Genomic DNA, 20,906 nt, shown 5'->3' with positions numbered 1-20,906 from the left:
AAAGTTTTTCTAAATGCCCAGATGAAGTGACAGCAAGGGAAACTCATATCACCGTCAGACAAATTGCCTTTCCTTTCACTTTATTCATGTTGCAACTCTCAAAACAGTAAAGGTTACAGCACACAATGGGACACTGAGATAGTGTGTCTGTCATAGAGATGACAACATTAAAATGCATTTGCAACAATAAAAGACAATGTGGAACATCAGCAGAAGGCCTTTTCTTTGGAAATGTATAGGTGGTATTGTTCTCTCTCTACACCTGCAGCTTAATATTCACAATAACAATAACTTAATTTACAATATTTACAGGTTATACAGAATAAGTGAGAGGAGAAAACAAAATGGAAACATTCAGATATGCTTTGCAAAACAAATAAAAGGAATAATACAAATTATTGACAGATGTATGATAGTGCACCCCGCAGAATCCTTATTTAATCTTTCTTAAATTTGACCTGGAGATGGTAGTGAGTCAGTATCTCTCTAAAGGACAGACAGAGTGGATACATGCTCTGTCCCCGCACTTCCTACACCATACTCTCATCTATTTCAACTGCTGCATCACTGATCTTTATGGAGCTTTTGACTCTAACCCAAGATAATCATAAAGATGGCCAATAGCAACAGTCGTAGGGAACAATAATAAGTGGCACATGCAACAGATTTTAAAACCTATATCCTGTGAGTTAACGCCACTACATGCTGACCGAACAGAGCAGCACATGTAAGAGGCCAAGAGCATGTGGACGAGTTGATATTAGAATGTACACTCAGAAACATCACAAGCAGAATGCTCTCGGCAGAGCAGATTCTTCCAAAGAAGGTTTTTTTGACAAAATACAAAAGGCCACACAGCAAATACACATCATGTATATTTAGACAAATATTCACTTAAAAAAAAACTTCCTCCGTTCTTCTGTTCTGCTGACATGCTACTACATTGGCTTCAAAATCTCATCTTAAAATCAACTTCAGCCCTGCCATACATATCCAACCATTCGTCCACACCTTATTATAAAATGTGCACTTAGTCACCGTCTTTATTGACTTAAAAAAGGCATAGGAAAATACCCCAAGGGGAAAGTAGTACTGGGCCTGGCAGAGGGTAACACCGGTTGAACCCTTGGTTAAAGTGGATTTTTCAGCTTAAATTTGTTAAAGTGGGATCCTACCCAGAGTCAACTACATCCATGCAAGTCAACTGAAGTCCAAATAAAATCAATTACTTCTAGTCACAGAGCATTGTCATTATCTCTGTATGGTGCGAATCCCACCCTCAATTAATACATCAAACACCATTAATTCACACATACATGCATGCACACAAGCTTCTTGAATTAAACCTCTCCCATCGTCCTACAATTTAGAGCAGTCAAGGTTTTCAGTTGGGATGTATGGCTAAGGTCAATATAAACAATACAAATCATTTTCAGGTAAACACACATTTTCAACCAGAACTCCAAATCAACAGCACACTTTTCAAAATCAAACACAATCAGCACACACTGAGAACACAACACAATCGATGCAAATCAATTTTTCAGTGTAAAGTGATTTTACTTTTTTCCGTTTTTAAAGAAATCCTCCTAAGGTTTCGTAGCTTATACCATCTCTTTGTCAACATTCTCACATCTAACATATATTAACTTTTGACAGTAATTATTATACAACTAAAACTGCAATAAAAGTGTAGAAGTAGAAATCTCTAATTGACCAAATCTGTGTAGGTATCAACAAAAACTGGTTATGTTCCACTCAAGATCGTTCTATACAGTACTTCAACAGTGCAAAAACTTTCTGACGTTAGCCCCAGGAAAATTCAAATTTGTGTTATAGCACATGACTAATATTTACGCTGTTTCTCGCCTGTCAGCCCTACATTAAAATCTGATTATACTTGCTTAACTCTTACATGACTGATTGAGAACATATAAGCAGACAGAATATCACATTGAATGAAGACATTACCAGAAACAATAGCATCTAAGCTTCTGTACACATGTAGAAGACATCCCAGTTTATCGCAGCATCTTTAATATGATTGTGAACAGGGATGCTAACAGACCAATTTCAGTCCATCTTGAATTAAAAGCTATATTTTGCATGTAGTAGCGGGCGGGTAAGTGTTGTTTTCTGGACCCCTTTCCTCTTTTATATTATCCGATACCAATTAAAAAAAAAAAAATCCATCCAACATCATTGTTTCAATGATGAAGCATGGTCTTTGTTTGATGTGTCAAACACAGGAATTTTAAAACCAGCAAAGTTACATACAGTAATTATAGAATAAAACCTAACACAAAAACAAAATATCTTTTTTCTAAAGTATTTTTGGCAACACTTTTGTAATATAGTGTTTGACCGCACTTCTGGCCACGTGCTGTAGCGGTGCCATTTGTACTTCCCTTCAGCAAGTGAGTAACAATAAGATATTTAAAAAAAATAGGAAAGCAAACAAGAGGTATAAGACAAACACACATTGGATGAGAATGATACTTGGCCATTCTTGGTCTTCATCAGCACACGTCCTTGGGTGTAAAGCAGATGCTGCACTCTACCTCCAGCTACTGATCTAAGTGAAAGATAAGTTGTAGCATGAATATTTGTCCATCTTAAAAAGCGATCTGTTTATGTTCAGATAAGTACTATATGCGCGTATGTGAGTACTTGGCAATAATTGCTCCTGCATGTGTTACGCCTAGTGAGAGAAATCTTCTTCATGGCAAAACAACACCAATGTCCTCTCACACCGATGAGAGCGCAGACATTCTTTCATAGCACAAGTACTTCATGTCCAACACTGTTACATGTTCAGTGTCGGGGAAGTCACTGCCAATGTGCAAAACTTGAGATGAATGGTGTGTCATTTAGAGAGCACAGACCCCACAGGTTCAGTTAAAACTGACGCCAATGTGGTTCTCTTGTGAAAACGAAAGCATTTCTAAGTGATGTGGTTGCAGATTTGGTTCATTGGTAATGTGCATGGTGCAAATGACTGACATCACATCCAGCCTCTGAGGATCAGCGCATGACTCTCAAACACAGAGTCCCGACTGCAAAGCTGTGAGGCGGCGTTCAATGCATTCTCTACCTGCAGACACAAAGAGAAGAGTAAATAAATGTCATAAACATTCATCAAACATACCTGTATAGATGGAACATTATTAATGAGGTGGAGTCCACGATTCTGGAGAATGCTTTGTCAAAATCAGTGAATACCTCCTCACGATCTGCTTTTTAAAAAAAATCCAGTGTTAATACACAGCTTAGGCTTTGTAAACAGGCATGTTGCTATCAATCGGGGGCCCCCTTTGCTTACATATCAGTTTACAGGGCCTAGGATGTGTATGAACACTGGCATTTATTTAAGCGCACACAAAGTACGTACAGGAAGCGGAACATGAGGAGATATTCACTCATTTTGACAAAAGTGTTTTTGACAACAAGTATTCTCAAAAATCGCCGACTCTTCCTTTAAGGAGGATTTTTAGCTGCACAACACAATATGGTGGGTGCTGGCGCTTAGTCTTTTGTGAGTTGAGCTCACAGACATACTTACATTTGCTAACACTGAGAAGGTCGTCCTGTTCAGTGAGCAGCAGAGACAGGCCCTCCATCAGCAGGAGAGCTTTGTTGTAGCGCAGGACTGATGCTTCCCCTTGGTGGAACATCTCGTCCAGTGCAGCAGCCTGAACCTGACGTGACACGTTTGTTTTTTAGCCCTGATTCACATGTCAAAATAATGCAGCTGGGACAATCGATAAAGCCTCAGTTCATTGAAAAAGTAACACTGTCATCTACCACCTTCCCTGTCTTATTTTTCCTCTGGCTTACCATCTGCACGGTGTGGCTGAACAGCAGACGCTCAGCTGTGATGGAAGAGATTTGGTCCATTAGACGATGCTTCCTGGAGAAGAAGCGCTCCAGACGGGAGCTGAGTGAGCGACAGGATGCCACACTGGATTTGTACAGCTCGTTCAGCCTCCTCACTACTGTATATGGACAGAATAAAAATAAATAAAATGAAAATGCCACCAAGACAAATCATTGTAAATTCTTGTACAATCAAAATTATTTTGGAATTTAATTGTTTATAAAATATTAGACATCTTCATATGACCATCCACATTACAAACTGTAATGGTCCATACCTTGTTTGACTGTAGTGGATGGGTAGAGTTTGCCCTGTTTAACTTGCTCCATGGCTGTGTGTAAGGCAGTGGACAAGAGTTCTGCAGTCTTAAGGTAGAGAACCAGCTGTTCTGCATGACTGAAGAGAGAAACACACACACACACACACCATTTGTATACAATATGTATATGCATCCTCAGTTGGCTTTCCAAAACACCACAGCCAAGAAGGCCCAGCTTATCATCCTTATTTTTCTTAACAACCCGCTACTCCCTGAGTCATTGACAGCTCACAGCCCTAGTTGATAAGGCCTTACCTCCACTCTCGGCTCAGTGAGCTTATCTGATCCGCTACCAGGCTCGTCTGCTGATGGAGGGAGGGATCACAAAGTTCTGCCTGCTCCTCCATCGCCGCCGCCCCGCGGGCTCCAGCCACCTCCACCAGGCAGCGGGCAAAATCCAACGTGAAACGAAGGCTTTGCACTGTGTCCGTGTGCTCCTGCTGCACTCAGACAGATGACAGTAAATAAATACATTATTGAGTTAGGAATATTAAACAGAGGGCACAGGAATGATTGCTGTAATTGCAATGTAAACTTTGTAATTGCTGTACACAATAAAATACATAAGATCTACGGGATGAACACTTTTCACTACTTTCCATGGCTGTGCATTACATCTGCGTCTTACCTCCATCAGTGTTTCCTCCGGTAGTTCAGGAGCCTCGAAGGTGACCAGACCGCCCATAGGATCAGTGAAACTGTAGCGAGGGTTCGAGGGAGCATCAAAGCCGTCCAGATAGGTGCCTGTCTGGGGGAAGCGGCAGAAAGAGCCTGCAGGGCTGACTGAAGTGAAGGAGCCTGTAGGGGTAAAAAAGAGAAAGCAAAACTTTTATTTAACACATTGTATGTATTCAATATGTAATATAAATTAACATTTTAATACAAACATTAACTTTCATCGAATGCCATTTACTTTTATGCATACTTACCTAAATGACATTTATTTAAGTTCCAACATCATGGAAAATGAAAGTAATGATGAATGTGATACCAATGCTGTTGTGGACGTGGATTTAGCTGTGTGAGCATGTGTGTGTGCTGCTACCTGAGTATTTTCTCTGTCTGGAGGTGTGAGGCGGCGTGCTGCCACTGGGAGGAGAGCCAACGGTGAACACAACCTGTGCTGGGCTGATGGAGCCAGGTGCAAGGCCTCCCCCTCCACCGGGGGGCACTAGAGGGAAAACAATAGCAAATTACAGAATTAAAAAGATTGAATTTTAATAGCAATACATCACATTCTATTGCCGTGAATTACCGACAAATCAATAGCTGGAATTAAAGTTATTGAAAATCCTGAGGAAAGCCTGTCATATTTTAGAAAGAGATATGTAAAACTTAATGGCAGTTGACAAATGTGCCTACCTGTTATGTCTATGGCTTTTTCAGAGGCCAGGTTCTCTGCGCTTCCTCTGTCACCCACAATTCCGGCTGGTCCAAATGCAGCCATCAGCAGCATGTCAGACAGACGCCCCGCACTGTGAGACCTGCACCAAAGAGACAGGAAACAGAGACACAGGGCAGGGGACATGGAAGGAAAAACATATGAATTAGGCAAATGCATTTTTACTAGCTGCCTATTTCCTTCACTTATTTACTTGTGGTTTCCCTGCAAGCTGTATTTAACCCTTGTGTCCATTAGGGTTTATCAGATCAGTCTTAACCTTTTTCTTCATACATACAATTAATAAATTAAAGGGGTTGTCCAAATACTGCACAAGTCCAGTTTCTACAGTGTGCTGTATTTTATTTATTGTATCACAAGCTTCATGTAAAAAAATAAACATGTTATGTGTGATACAAGGTGCAAAGAATAAAATAAATAAACAATTGAAACAAGCACTGTGAAGGAAGAATATGGGGACATAGTTTGCAATTCCTCCTGAATATACAGCATTAGCATAATTATATAAATGTATCAAAAAATAAAACAATAGCAAAAACAATGATCTAACCTTCCAAAGGTGGTGGTGTCTTCATTCAGTCTGTGCATGCAGTGGACAGGCTGTGTAGGTGCTTGCTGTGATAGGTCTCTGAGCTCTGTGGGGGCAGTCCTGCTGCCAGGGGAGCCAATGACCAGACCCTGCTGTGTCAAGAAGGTCATCAGGTTGGGAGAGCTGGGAGGCTTTGGGAATTCAAATGGAGGAATGGCCTGAGAGAGGAGAGAGGCAACAGGGCTTATTGTTTGAACTGCTTGGTAGTCTTTTCTTGTTCTGTGTAGCTCAAGTGCTTTGAAAACACACACACACACACACACAGCAGAACTCACTCTGGAAGGGGAGCCCAGGATGGTGGGGAGGGGGCTACGCTGCATCAGCTCACTGAGTCTGGGTGAAGAGTGCAGGGGGCGGACAGCCATCAGGCCTGCCGAGGGCGCCGCCACCGGGTCTGAGTGCTGCTTCCTGATCTTTTGCCTGGCACCACCAGCCACGCACTCGGACAGACAGGGGGCGCTGTGGAGCCGCGTGCCCAGCCCTGTCCTCTGTGGTGGGGGTTGTTGCTGGGAAGTGGGCCGGGGTTCAATGTGCTGAGGAGCTGTGGAACAGAAGACGGTCGGAATATTTCTGCTTTTAGACAGCAGGTCGCATTGCAAAAAATGTAATGTCAGACAGGACAATAATACAAAGATTTCCACATAGAGAGAGAGACAGAGAGAGAGAGAGAGAGAGAGAGGAGAGATAGGCAAGTCCTTTCACACTCCCCCGCAGCCCTGCTGGCATGGCCAGACAGTTTTAGACTGTGCCAGCATGAGTCAGAGAAAGGAAAGGAGAGTGCTTGGATATGATGGACGTTGGTACATTTTCTCAACCAGTAACTTTCTAAACTACTGACCAAGATGACTCCACAACTGTATTTCCCTCTAAGTCTACAGTTGAATTTTCAGGCATATGGTCATAAGATAAATCTGAGGGGTCACTTTTTGGAAATTTCAGCTTTTTTCCTTGAACACTGAATACTTTGAGCTCATCAATCATCTAAAAATCCATTGAATTGAAATATCTTAGATAGAAATATCCCCCTTTGGTTGAAGTGTTCACGACTTATGTCAACTGTTACACCTTCCCCAGAGTTGCACTACAATAAAGCCAACAACCAGTTAGCTCTAAATGGTCACTGATCATGCTACAGTAGAGATAAAGTGTGGATGTACATCTGTGAAAGTGGTTTAGACAGTGAAAGACTAGCCTCTCAGCTACCTTGAGGGGAATGCTGGAACGGTCTGTTGACTCCCAGGGAAAGCCTGCGATTGGTGGTTACCACTCCCGGCCCGTAGGGTGGTGAAGGTCCGGCCCGAGCAGCAAAGCCCAGAGAGCTTCCACTGCTGCAACGACGCACTGGTGTCGACAGCCTAATGACATAAAGTTCATGAGTCAATGCAGTCATTCAAAGAAATCTAAATACAGATTTGCATTTGCAACATTACAATTCATGTATGCTTGTCTGTCATTGTGTGGTATGTCCGATACTGACCGTGGTGAGCCATCCTGTTTGGGAGAATGGAGGTTCTGCTCCATGCGCTGATAGTTCTGCAGCTGAGTGGGGACTGGGATAGGCAATGACTGATTTCCATAGTTACCACCATAGTTACAACCCGGGATCTCAGTAGGCCTGCCAACGACAGTGAGAGGAACAGACAGTGCATAGGGAAACTGTTAAGACCAAAGAGGAGGGAGCTGGAGCGTGTTTGGAAACAGAAAAGTTTAACACTTTTAAGAGGAATAACAAATGTCTTTCAGAATAGATATTCTGTTGACAATCTAACAAAATATTGTTAACTTGATTGTGTGCAAGGATAACAGGAAATGATCTGGGATCAAATAAAGACTATGTTTAATCATTTTTCTATCTTACTTGATACTAAGTTTTCTGCCAAAAATATAATATTTCTAATACGTAGCTGCAGCTGAAACACTAGAGATCTACTCTTAATTGAACATTGGGACTAGTATTCAAATAACTCAAAACTCTGTGTCTTTAAGTTACACTGCTTTAGTCAATTCTAGAGCATGACATTAACATATTTACCAGATAGCAGGGAATTCAATCTACTTGGTCATTGCTGCTTCTTCGTCTACATTAACCATTTCAATATCTTACAGTTCCTTCCCTCTTGAGCTCCAGAGCCCAACATGTGTTCATCATGATCAAACACTGAGCTGTGTGCTGTTACCTGACAGGACTTGGAGTGCCACTGTAGACAGGCGAGAGCGGTGGTGATTTGGCTTGGCTATACAGACCAGCAGAAGCCAGGAGAGAGCTGAAGAAAGAGGAATTGGGAGACAGCAGACATGTCAGCACGACTTTATTAAGGTGCCACTTTCACTGTAAATCTATCAGGGATAGTCATCAGCCGTATCCTGTCAAGGCTGTTTCACACGGGAGGCGTTTGTCGCCCCTGGTAATGAATTCTCAATGGAGAGGCGAGCGGGCAGAGAGAAGGCGCAGCGTTCTGTCAGGCGGCACGACAAGCGGGCGCACTCCCGTGGAACTGTCGCTTCTGTGCTCGTCGAACGTAATCGTGCGCTCGTAGGAGCCGTTGGAATAGTTGAGAACGGTTTATCCTTTTGACACAGCGGTTGAAAAATCTGAAATCGCGCTCTTCTGCCCGTCACTTCACACGGGGAGCGCAACATGATGCCGCAGGGCCATGCGTCAACGCGAGCGGAATGTCGCCTACCATGTGAAACAGCCATTACAATGTCACACAACTACATTAAATCAGTGGAATGCAGAGGATGATGATCTAAGTATTTGATTCTTACCCGCTGTTCATCAGGCTGTCCTGCAGCACTTTACTTTCACTTGTCAGCTCACCCGCTGGAAAACCGGGAAAAATCAAAACAGAGTGAACATGGCACTACCCAAAGTATAGTACATTCTGTTACATGAATAATAAACAGAGACAGACATGAAAAACATATCAAAGATGTCTAGATAGAGTGACTCTTGGGAAATGTACTATGAAAAAACTTTGAATACTTCAGCTGGTTTTTGACATCTAGCTAGGGATCCCATGAAACAACAAACGTTTTCTTACTGGTGAAGTGAGCGGGCACCATGACAAAGTCGTCCGTGTCACAGGAGGAGGAGTTCTTGCTGCTGCCGGCCCCTCCAGACGAGTCCTTGAGTTGAAACCCAGCGGCCTCCTGGGTAGGGGAGGCCAGAGCTTTGGCACGCAGATGTTGAACCTCAGCGAGAGACTGCTGCAGAGGGGACAGGGAGACAAGGGAAAGTAGTAAGATAAACAAAGAAAGATGTTATAACGGGAGCAAACGGTGAGGGAAAGCCATAATAGGCGTTTGTTGACTGTTGTGACTGCACATACACATAAACAAACAGAGAAACCAGGAGGCAGAACAGGAAGAATAAAAAACCAACCGGTGGTGAGGCGAGGTGAGAGGTGGAAGAGCTGCTACACGAGCTGGCTGACGCAGAGCTGGGGAAGCAGGTCATGGACGCGGTAGGAGTTGCTGTAGAAAAATGTTAAAGCATTTGTTAGACAACCCTGGAATATAACACAAAGCAGTTTTGTGAGAAACTCTCTTTGTTAACAAGAAAAGTCATGTCATAACTCTATGGTGTTTTGCTGAGAAAAAAAAAACATGCTTCTTTTTATCAGGTCCACATGACTCTGTGGCTGACTCTAGTAGTCCTATGATACAATACAACTATTATTTGGATACAATTTTAGCCTTGACATTATGCCAATCACACATTAAGAATATACCACAAGACAGATAATACTCCTGAATTTTTGTATTACTGTAAATTATCCAAGAGTGTTATTATATAAGTAAAGTGCATTGTGTGTTCTTACTCACTCTTTTTCATTGACGAGCTAGCCTCCAGGAAAGGATGAGAAAAAAACTCAACTACAGGCGACAAAAAAAAAGAATTAGTAGGAGGCAGTGAAGCAGAATCTATGCAACAGATACAAATATGACAAACTACACAATCAGTACTACAGTAATAGACACAGTCAGACACACATAGTATTTTTCTCCACGGGTCGCATTCCTTTATGTAACACTAGTATGTCAAAATGAATTCACAGGAATATGAATTACACATGTCTCTGGGTAGTGTGACAACACAATGATTTATCAAATGTCATCGGTGTTGGTCTGCATCAACATTTCTTCTGATGTGTTTTAATTTTCACTCACCAAAGTCCATGCGGTCCTTGTGATTGCGCAGCAGCAGACCCAGCAGCAGGTGCCTCAAATGGCTTGAAGTCTCTCTGGGGATGCTGCAACACATAATACCACCATTAGTATGTGCTTCTGTGCAGGAAAAAACGTCCTTAAAAAGGGCAACTAATACAACATAAGGCTGTAACTACAGATAGAGCAACACATGGTTTACCCCTTGTGTTTTTGCTAGAACCGAGAAAACAAACTTATAAGTGAGCTATCATAAGGGATACACTCAAATGTTAAGCCTTCACAAACATTGTATTGTAAAAGACTAAGTTATTGGGTATTTGTTTGGTGGCTTGTTGTCATATCTAGCAATGTTGGAAACTAACTGCTGTTCAGCTGTTAGAACGACTCAGCTGGCACGCCTACAATTGACAGGATCTGTCTTTTTGTGACTGATCTCAATATCAGGTTTTAGCAGCACTGTGACAACACACGCAATTTCAAAGAGGAAAGGTTATTTCTGAAGAGTTGAGGTCAGAGCTTCACTTTTCATTAGTTATTCTATTCTGAAGATTCTTGCAGCAAAATGTTCTCATTTATTATAAAATAAATTAGAATCTATGAAAAAGAGATGAACTCCACTGAGTTTTTCCAAACTTTTAGCAAATCATCTATTAATCACATACAAATTCAGCCATCTCAGTGTAACTCCTTACTTGGGGCTGAGAGTCTTGTTTTTTTCATAGAAAAGCCGGAGGTCCTGGGGACTGCTTGCCTACAGATGACAAAACGGTCGCATAGATAGGTGAGAACATGTAAATGCAAATGTATGTTTTTGTGTTTGTGTTTTTGTGTGTAAACATAATACATCATACATCTTTATGGCACAGTATGCTGCCACTGAACAAATTGAACCCCTAAGCCAGGCAATGTTAATAACATGCTCCAATAACTTGTGGAATGACACGAGATCACATGTGTTAACATGCATGGCAATGAAGGAAATGGTGGAACTACAGTACTCTGGTCGATTTCTAGAAATGCTGCTGGACCAGTTAAGATGAGGTACTTTGGAAATAACAGTTATGTATTCAACCTTTAACAGGATCATTAAAATCAGCCCGCCAAGGCTAATTGCTGGGTTACTGGGTCCATGCTCATCTTTCACATGATTTGGGAAGAAAAGACAGCCTGTTTGAATACTTTACACAAACAGACTGAGCCACTGTGGTTTCTTGACCAGGATGAAAACATGTTATAAGAACATTCAGCACGGTTTTGTGTTCACACGCATTTCATTTTGTTCAGCATTTTAAAAGACTGCAGAATGCATTTTCAATCTATTTTATCCAATTCAAATACAAAGTGACAAACAGATATAAACAGATATCCTCTAAAGACTATTAAAATCAATCTTGAAAAGTAAAAAGTACTTGAATTATAATGTCACAGCTATAACCACAACAAAACGGAATATTTAAAAAGCTGTCATTTGCAGAAGCGATGGCTTAAGTTACATTCTGACGCCTATCTGAAATCACAGTTACACAAAATTGGTCGTTTGGTGTAAGAATCGTATGTGGAGTGGGTTTACCTGAAATGGAGCCTTTCCAGTCAAACACTGAAACAGTATGGTTCCTATGCTCCACAGGTCAGCCTTGGCATCATAGTTCTGGGACATAATGACCTCAGGAGCCTAGTGAGGAAACATTAGTGACATTGTCAAAGTATTATGGACTGTGTCCTGCCATTATTCTGCTGACACTGTACAATTAAAATGGCCACCTCTGAGCAGAGAAGTCATCAAATCAAAATGTTATTAGGTTTGCAAACCAGAGAAACATTTGAGAATGCTTGCATGCACATGTCTACAAGAAACTACAAAAAGTGCTCACCATGTACATAGGGGAGCCACATAGTGTGGCAGCCATCATGTTGTTCTGAAGGTACCTGGCAAAGCCAAAGTCCGCTGTAGAGAGACAAATAAGGTTGGGGGCACAAACAACAAGAGATACCAACAAAGGATGAGTTTGGTGTTGGAAGCGAATTCAGTTCATTTATTAATATCTAGAAAGTGTGATGATCCGGAGGAAAAACAATCATAACTGAGAAATAATAAAAGAAAAATAGACTAATTCTATGACACTTTAAACAATAAACTACTCAACAGTTACCCAATGTGTCCTTGACCACAAAGCCTATTTAAAAATAAAAATAAACAATTTTCGAGTACCTCCTTTGCCCTTTTGGATGTGCTTTTGAGTCAGTACCTGCGTCAGTGTGTGTGTGTGTGTGTGTGTGTGTAATTGTGTGTGTGTTGATCGGTCTGTTTATTAGTGTGACTGAGCAGGTTTTCCCAGGGTGGTGCGGATAATAACATTCCTGCGGGGACTGTGACTGACACAAGCCTCAGACTTCACACCCACAGGGCGATCAATTCTTTCCAGAGGAACAAGAATTAATAGGCTTAGGGATTAGAGGTTTTCCAAACAGCTGAAAAACACATTCTGCGCTCTCTGTACTTGGTTTTGACACATTTATTTTCTTATGGAGATTACTTGTCGTTCCACCAACCTCACATTTTGGGTCGAATCATTCAAAACATGAAAACTGAAGAAGACTCATACGCCATGTGTTTGTAAATAGGTTTTCTCTTTCTTGGTATCCTTTTCAAACAGTGTTTTCATTAGACTACCAACACTGCTGAGGGAAAACATGAAATTCGATATAAAATCGAATCAACTTCCTCTAACGAGTTTAGTCTTTCACCCATAGCGTAATCAGTTACCTTGGGGAAATCATTATTAAGTCCTGATGTGCTAAAACTGTCTGTAATAACCTAGATTATGGTGTAGGGAATTCCATTATGCAGCTTCATGATATTTATGTGTGTGTTTATGTGAATCATCAAGCTGATGTTCAATGTGTTTGCAATTCCTAAATTTCTATTATTGAAATATATATATTGTTTTTTGCATATTAATCAATCGATATTACAAGGTTAGATCAAGCAATGCTACATTTTATATCAACAAATATATCAACAACTGTTTTTGAAACACATTGAATACATTCAATGTTTGATTTTTTTAACAATTTCAAACCATTATTTTTATTATTGATGTGATGCTTTTGTACAAAGTCAACAACAGAAAACTGATGAGGAAACATGCAAATACTATCGCTTCATGTGGAGACGCTCACAGACCCACACCATCACACCTACCGATCTTGATGCAGGTGTTGTTGGAGTGTGACTTGCGTCCTGGTGGGTAGGAGAGCAGTATGTTCTGGGGTTTGAGGTCCCTGTGTATTATGCCTTTGGCCTTTAGGACCTTCATAGCCCCTGCAATCTGCTGCAGAAAAACCCTTATAGTGTCCTCACTCAGCGTGCCTTTGGCTGTGGGGGACAAGAGGAACATAAATAAAAAGGTTAATTAACTACATGTTAACCACGGTAAAAAAAGGGTGTACAGAGGGATTATTTGAAGTTACAGTGCATGTGAAATGAATTCTTAACATCAGGGACTGGATAACCCTCCTTCTCAGATTCTCCAGTCTATGTGAATCATACTAGTTTGCTGACACATCCTAGAGTCAGACCATGTTACGCATTCATCTCTAAAAATATCTGAAAAGGTGTTGTTTTTCTCCCATCACCCCACTGCCACCTCCTGCTTCCTGTCCCTTCCTTCCCTCCAATCATCTCACCCGTCCCACAGTGGTACACTATGGTTCTATGCGAGAGTCCCACCCTTGTCTTGAATTTCTCTCTGGCTCCACCTTCCCTTACAACAGATGTTTAAGAGCCAGGTTCTGGCTTGACTTAAGCCAGGGGAAAAAAATATTTGTTCATTGACCACAGTGGGCAGTGGATCCAAAAACACTTTGGACACTTTTTTAAATAAAGCAGACAGAGACCATTATTGGTTGGAAAACGTCCTCTATTTGGACTCTGGGTACCTGCAGCCACAGCTATAATTATTGGTTCTAGCTATTCAGAGCCCTGCAGTTTATGCGGTGTGGCAAACATGACCAGAAGTGTCAACTCTGATTTTATTTTAATGATTCTCCCAGTCATTGTTAGCATAGTCTTGACTCTGAAGCATATGTGATGCATGTCTCACATACTGTATGTGTGAAGGACACAAGAACACAACAGTGACTCTTCTCTACATGTCAAAGTCTATTTTGAGCCTTAGGACCTCCAAAGATACTGAACTGTTACTGAAGCACCAAACCTGTCTCCCTGTTCAGAAAGATAAAGACAGAAATACAGAAGTCTTACTCTTCTGCTACTGTACGCCTTAACTAGCATTTTCAATCCAAAGATCATTATTCAAGGACCCCAAGAATATTTGTTACAGTTGTGAGGGTTGGTTTTGCGACTTACAGTGTAGGTAGTCAGCAAGGTCACCCCCATTGCAGTACTTGGATAAAAAAAACAGATAGTAAGGGAGAGACACAGAATAAAGGAAAGGGAGAGAGAGATGAAAAGGAATAACATTAGTAAACATGGGTAACATGGACAGTCTGATGCGTAACTATAGTGACTAAGTGTCTTACATCATCTCGTCTCTGAAGGGGGTAGAAAGCAATACAGATCAGAGCAGTGATTTGCTGAGGGGGAGTGATGTGTGTTTACAGAGGTATACCCTCTCATCAATATGAATGAACCCAGGAAAAAAGGACGGGGGGGGGGGGTGCTATGAAAGGTGAGGCTCCAAAGCCACTTTCCTTTCCTATGATGCAGAGATAAGCATGAAAACGACATGATTAGAATAAAGGAACAGGGAAGATAACTGTATGTACCCTCACTCTGAAGCTACTTTACATAGTATGTGTTCTGCCGTTAACCATAAACAACCATTTGTATATCTATTGGATTGGCAAATACATGAATTTTAGAGCATTTTGAAACTCTTTGAAGAAAAATACTCAACAACCTGAGCATTGTTGTCGAGAGTTTCATCATTATTGTGGGAATTATGTAGAACGGTGAATGTTTGAACTACATAGCCCAAGAGTACCAACCACTGGGAGCTATGTTTTTCAGTGTGTTGGTTCATTATAAAAGAAGAAAAATTAAGAATACAAATGTAACACCAAAGTACAGTAACATAAATGTTGTATACAATTGTCATTTTCAAGTCCCTTATCTAATATATCAGGTGTTTATTGAAAATAAAATGCAATTTAAGAAAGAACCAATCTTGTTGAACATAACTGATTAAATCTGAGTTATGTGTTGGTCCCTGGTACCAGGATGGAGCTGAAAGAATACAAATAAAGGGCCAAAAGGGCCAAAGTATTTAGTTAAATAGTTTCAAATAGTGTCAAGCCACAAACAAAAACCTAGCAACATTTGGATGTAGACTGGCAGCCATTTTACGCCTGAGGACACAGCTAATTTAGCCCAGGCCCTGTCTCTGTCAAAGCTGCTGGCAAAAGCTGAGACAATACAGCGCTGAGTAAACAAAGGCCTAACATCACAGCGAGCTTACCTCCATTACCAGGTACACTGAGCTGGCAGTTTCCTATAGAGAGAGATGAGATAAGAGTAAACAAACAGATGTCAGTGACAGACACAGGAAGGAACAGGTGGTGCTTGTGCCCACTGATCATGTTCAGACAAATGTAAACTGGTGATTAGCGAGAAACAAACAACAGCCTAAATGGTTGCACGACAATTAAGGACATACTGATAAAGAAACACACAGAAAGGAATAGGAGAGAAGGGAATATGCCAAAGCTTTGTTAAGTAACAGTCATAATAAACACATAAAAATAGGAATTTTGTTTGACTGGATCTATCCCGCTTGACTTTTAAAAGAAATGTGGCCATGTTTGAATGACAGCACATTACAACATCATCAACAATCTGCTGTGCTACATTTAATACTGAGCCAACAACAATTAGGGAATCAAATGAGTGGCTCTGCTGTCAACAGCACGATCCAAACGCTGGGTAAATCACAAGCAATTGAGAGAGACAGGGAGAGAGCTAGTCAGCTGTGTAAAACTCATAAACTCCCTGAACAGCACCAGCAAACAATACATATTAGTTTAGCAAAAACTTGGACACGTTTTGCTGTTGCACATTATTCAGAGTTCCGGCAACTCTTTTAGCATCTGCCATCTACTTTCCTATCCAATCCTCTCTCTCACGCAACCTGTGGTTTGAAAAAGAAAAACATAGTGTGGCCTGCTGGTAAAAGCCCTCTTATCACTTGGCAACAGATGACTGTGGCCTTTGGCTCTGACTTCTTCTCAGTATCTTGTTGAATCCAGCACTATAGTTCAGCAGAGTCAGCCATTTGGAAACTGGTTGTCTTTGGCTGTATTGAAGATGACCAGCAACCAAAGAACCAACCAGCTGTACAGTCAGTTTTCAGACAGCCAACCATCTGGTTTTCTTCTCTATTGTATTTGTCTAACAGTATTATTTGCAGCACAATTATGTCCCTCACCTCTCTGCTTCCTGTCAAACTCCACTATACTATCTATCTAATAAAGCATGAAAAATGCCAAGAAAAAAACCACGTATAATGCTATTGCTCACTTTCAAATACTGAGAAAACCAGGTCACTTTTGTGGTGGCGACTAGTTCCTGTTTAAGAAGGTGGAGTGTCAGCAGCTCTGTTCCTCTACGAGTGAGAATGTGCATCTAAATAAAACATAACATCAGGCATCAACTAAAATGTGTCCTTTGGGAAAAGACAACCAGGTATAATGTGAAAATCAAGGTGAATGCATCTCCCTGGTGTTGAGCGTTTGGTTTGACTTTCCTCCTGACCTAATTAGATAGCTGGATGCTAGGATCCCATGCTAAGAGCATCTACACTGTCTGCTGCTGTGCAACAACAAACCTGTAATCTAAGAGCCCAGCTCGGACTATCTTAGAGAGGTGCCACTATGCGTCGCTATAAGATAAGAGAGTGGAATGTCTTTTTAGTTCTGCATGTACAGAAGGATCGCATTACACCCACAAACACTTTATAATGAAGAGCTCTCGGGCAAAAGGAGGTAAAGCCCGGTTTGCCCTCAATACAACAAGGTGACTGATGCTGAGGTGGTTGAGCAGATCAGCACTCAGAATGTATGAATCATTTTTGTGACCTTATTTGCATGATGACTAAGCCCTCTGTAAAAATAGATATGGGTAGAGGATGAAAGGTCAACTATAATCAATAAAAATAAATCTCCGGGTATGCTTATAAATCCTACAGCATCTACTCCCATCCAGTCTTTATGCACAGTGAAATCAAAAGCACTTTTGTCAATCTATGAGACCATGACCAGAAACAGTAATGCAACAGAATGTATGTACACAACATTCTTGCATCTTGTTTCACAACAATTATGTCATAAAATTATAAACCTTGAACAGATAGCGAGCCCTTTTCAGATGTTACATTTAGCATTATATCCGCATTGGATGTGTTTTAACCAGGTGGCAGCATGTCAGCCATGGACCAAAAAGACAAAAGATGAATGGTGAATTATGATGCACATTTGTGTCGGGCAGTCTAATCTCTCTTGCAGGTGTAGCCACAGTGGGTTTCGGACTGGTTACTAGGCTACAGGCAAGAACATCACGGATTCTCTATTCATCACCTTACAATGCAACACCTGTCTACTGTGGCACTGAGCTAGGAGGTTCATACAGGTATTTACATCTGCAATTACCCAGGCTGTTAGGTAGCATAACACCTCCTCTACACCTTAGGCAGAAGGCCTAAGCCTGGAAAAGATGGCAACATGCATCTTGAGCAAAAAATACTTTGGGAGGGATATAAAAAGTTAAGACACTACATTTCCCAGAAAGCCTCAATACAAGAGACCAGCAGCATCAGCAGCTGTAGAAAGTCAACAAAGGAGATGATGACAGAGCTCAACATGATTCAAAGGCAGAGGTATTTCCTGAAACGCCATAAGGGTTTGCCATACATGGAAGAGCAGAGGAAAACAAATGGAAAGAGTTTGGAGAGCAAACAGACGCAGCAGAGCCTCTTTAACAGGCAAGTACAGGAAACAAGGCTGCATGAAACAGAAGTGGGTTATGTGGAGCAGACACATTCAACAACCCATCTGCTCTACATTGTGTGAACTGTGCACTCACTGTTGGGGAGAGGCGGTATGAAAATGATGTACGTAAACAGAAGCCTTGTGGCCTCTTCCTGATTTGATCTACATACCATGTGTGCCTGTAGTACATTTACATACCTGAAAGTCCAGTAATGCAACAATGTTCTCATGTTTGAGCTCCTGCAGAAACAACAGAGAAAAATATGTTATTTGGATGGTATGTTCTGAATGTTTTACACTTTTAACTTTAATTGACTTGTACAGTCTACTTTAGCTCCCGTCGCCTGCAGTAAAACTTAAAAAAACATTGACTTTCTATATGACAGGCTCAATGACATGATCATGTATCAAACGGCATTATATTGTGCATTTGTCAAACACATGCTGATTTACATCAATTAATATGCATGTGTTTCTTATGATAATGGCGAAAGTACATTATAGTAACATTTCAACAGCAAACCAGCCAGTTGGTAGAGGAGAGCACTTACTGAGACATCCGGACTTACCTTGAGTATTTTGATCTCTTTCCCCAACAGTGTTTGTGATTTGGCAAGGTTCTTCTTGTTTATGCACTTCACTGCCACCTCCCAGTCGTGTTTCTACAAAGAAACATTGCATGCAAAGCAATGTTAGGAGTGGATAAAATAAATGGAATGCAGTCTGTCAAAAATACAAGTATTAAAAAGTGTCAGAGTAGTATAAAGCAAATACTTATGGACTAGAGTTGACTGATGGGCTGTACCCTACCCTCTTTCATGCCATTGGAAGCATAGACATAATAAAGGATAATAATCCTTTATTATGTCTATGATTGGAAGGGTTTCCTTGTGGAATTTGGTGCTGATTGTACTTATTAGCTGCTGAGAATGTGACTAGGAGGTCTGGTAACTAAGGTACTAAAATAGTTTTAATGAGCATACATTGACCCTTAACTTCACTCCAAGGCACTGTTATTGTCAGAGAATTTTCGGACCTTACAGCATAACTATCTGAATGCAAGGTATGATGTATGTCTTGCAATTGATGCCATATTCCAACATTGTGGAATGGAATGTACTGTGTGCCAATGTACTACTGAATAATAGATGTGATACATTGCATTGTCAGAGTGTAATCAAATTACCTTGTAAGACCTTTTAATTTATTCTGTTTTATTCCAGGTATAGGGCATGTTTCAACATGTTATTGTTGGCCTCATAATGCAGCTGTCTAATGGAAACAATTACGCCTGCTTCTCCACATTTAAATGTTCCACAATTATGGACGTGCATCATCTGCATTTTAAACCGCATAACTACAAACCCTCACAAGGTGTCAATATTTGCACCGAGACACGGTGTTGAAGGTCTCTTTAAAAAAGTATTTGATCCTTTCCCGTGCATTAGCCCAACTGTCTGTTATTTCAAGGCACATCCTGTCCGTGCGCCCAGGCCTCTTAAGGCCGTACAATGAAAACAAATACATCAGATAGCAAATAAGACGCGACTCACGCCATACTACACAACCAAACCATTCAAGCGACCATGCATTCGTTAATATTTGTAATAGTGTATTAATTAAGTTATAATCAGTGAACAGGGGCAAATACCTCTCGGTTTCTGCCTTTGAAGACGACAGCAAATGCGCCATGTCCTATCAGGTCCTTACGACTGAACTCAAATTTCCCCACCGTCTCCATGTTGGGCCAAAGTATGATTTTACACTACTCAGACGAGGACAAATGCCCAGGGGGTCTCAGGTCACCGTTCTCGATAGCAAGAGCTCCTGTCTCCTCCGTCGAGTAGGGGCAGCAGCAGGGATGTTCACCCCCTCTTTCACTTGCCATGGGCTGCCTTTCTGATGAAAAACTGTCCTCTTCTTCTCTCATGTTCGCAAGCAAAGGTTTCGGAGTTAAACTCCTAACAAAGCCGTATAAAGACTTCCATCGCTGACAGCGCGACCGAAACGAAGTTAGCTAACTTAACAAACGGTTATGGACGAGTCCCGATGCAGCTGTCTTTGACGTGCCACCTTAAATGGCAGCTCGCTGCGTTTTGTTTATATACAGTGTCCTCACTTCTGTCGTCTGAAGCGTCCGCACGACGGAACAAGCGCTGCCTGTGAATTTAAACGGAGATTAAAAGGTATAATAACCAGGAGAGACTGTGAATATTTCCAGTAATATGTTTAAATTAGCAGTTGACTCGCCGAAAGCCGCAGCATCGACGGTACCAACAAAGCAGACGGCGTCTAGGTTTTTACCTCACAGCGCATGCGCACAGCAGTTACAGCTGTACATGTGACGTCAGACGACCAGGGGTCCTGTCCTGGGTCATAAAATAAAAATAACACTGTAGGGCACTGTTTATTTGTTTAGGCTCGATTATACCAGACTCAGACTTCAAATTTATAAATGTTCTCTGATTATTAACAGTGTGGAAAAACAACATACAGGCATGCATGCTGTGTGGCCTGAATAATGAGAGATGGATAAATAATA

The 20,906-nt window shown here is 41.2% G+C and overlaps 1 protein-coding gene across 1 annotated transcript; it reads right to left on the bottom strand.

Moving 5' to 3' along the window:
- Positions 1 to 117: 117 nt before the first annotated feature.
- ulk1b (unc-51 like autophagy activating kinase 1) lies at positions 118 to 20,624 on the bottom strand. The gene is made up of 27 exons (XM_080047322.1): positions 20,016 to 20,624; positions 18,934 to 19,026; positions 18,563 to 18,604; positions 15,841 to 15,873; positions 14,730 to 14,766; positions 13,563 to 13,736; positions 12,232 to 12,305; positions 11,931 to 12,032; positions 11,053 to 11,111; positions 10,361 to 10,443; positions 10,016 to 10,066; positions 9,573 to 9,664; positions 9,232 to 9,397; positions 8,957 to 9,011; positions 8,365 to 8,451; positions 7,665 to 7,802; positions 7,391 to 7,542; positions 6,463 to 6,728; positions 6,149 to 6,345; positions 5,559 to 5,680; positions 5,242 to 5,367; positions 4,825 to 4,994; positions 4,452 to 4,636; positions 4,155 to 4,273; positions 3,838 to 3,995; positions 3,563 to 3,698; positions 118 to 3,094 (listed from the first exon to the last, which is right to left on the bottom strand). Exons 1-27 carry the CDS (start codon positions 20,103 to 20,105, stop codon positions 3,039 to 3,041), a joined length of 3,063 nt encoding a protein of 1,020 aa, XP_079903448.1. The 5' UTR covers positions 20,106 to 20,624; the 3' UTR covers positions 118 to 3,038.
- Between the last annotated feature and the right edge of the window lie 282 nt (positions 20,625 to 20,906).

The sequence above is a fragment of the Ammodytes marinus genome (assembly GCF_949987685.1).
Source record: "Ammodytes marinus genome assembly, chromosome: 18".
NCBI lineage: Eukaryota > Metazoa > Chordata > Actinopteri > Uranoscopiformes > Ammodytidae > Ammodytes > Ammodytes marinus.
This window is presented reverse-complemented; position numbering and strand designations above follow the sequence as displayed.

What these genes read in the sequence shown, in the direction of transcription:
- ulk1b (XM_080047322.1), bottom strand. Translation starts at nt 20,105, where the DNA reads ATGGAGACGGTGGGGAAATTTGAGTTCAGTCGTAAGGACCTGATAGGA. An exon ending in TCAGCCACACCGTGCAGATG is followed by an intron (nt 3,699 to 3,837) that starts GTAAGCCAGAGG and finishes GTGTCACGTCAG; the next exon opens with GTTCAGGCTGCTGCACTGGA. An exon ending in CCTTCTCAGTGTTAGCAAAT is followed by an intron (nt 3,095 to 3,562) that starts GTAAGTATGTCT and finishes TTGTGTCTGCAG; the next exon opens with GTAGAGAATGCATTGAACGC.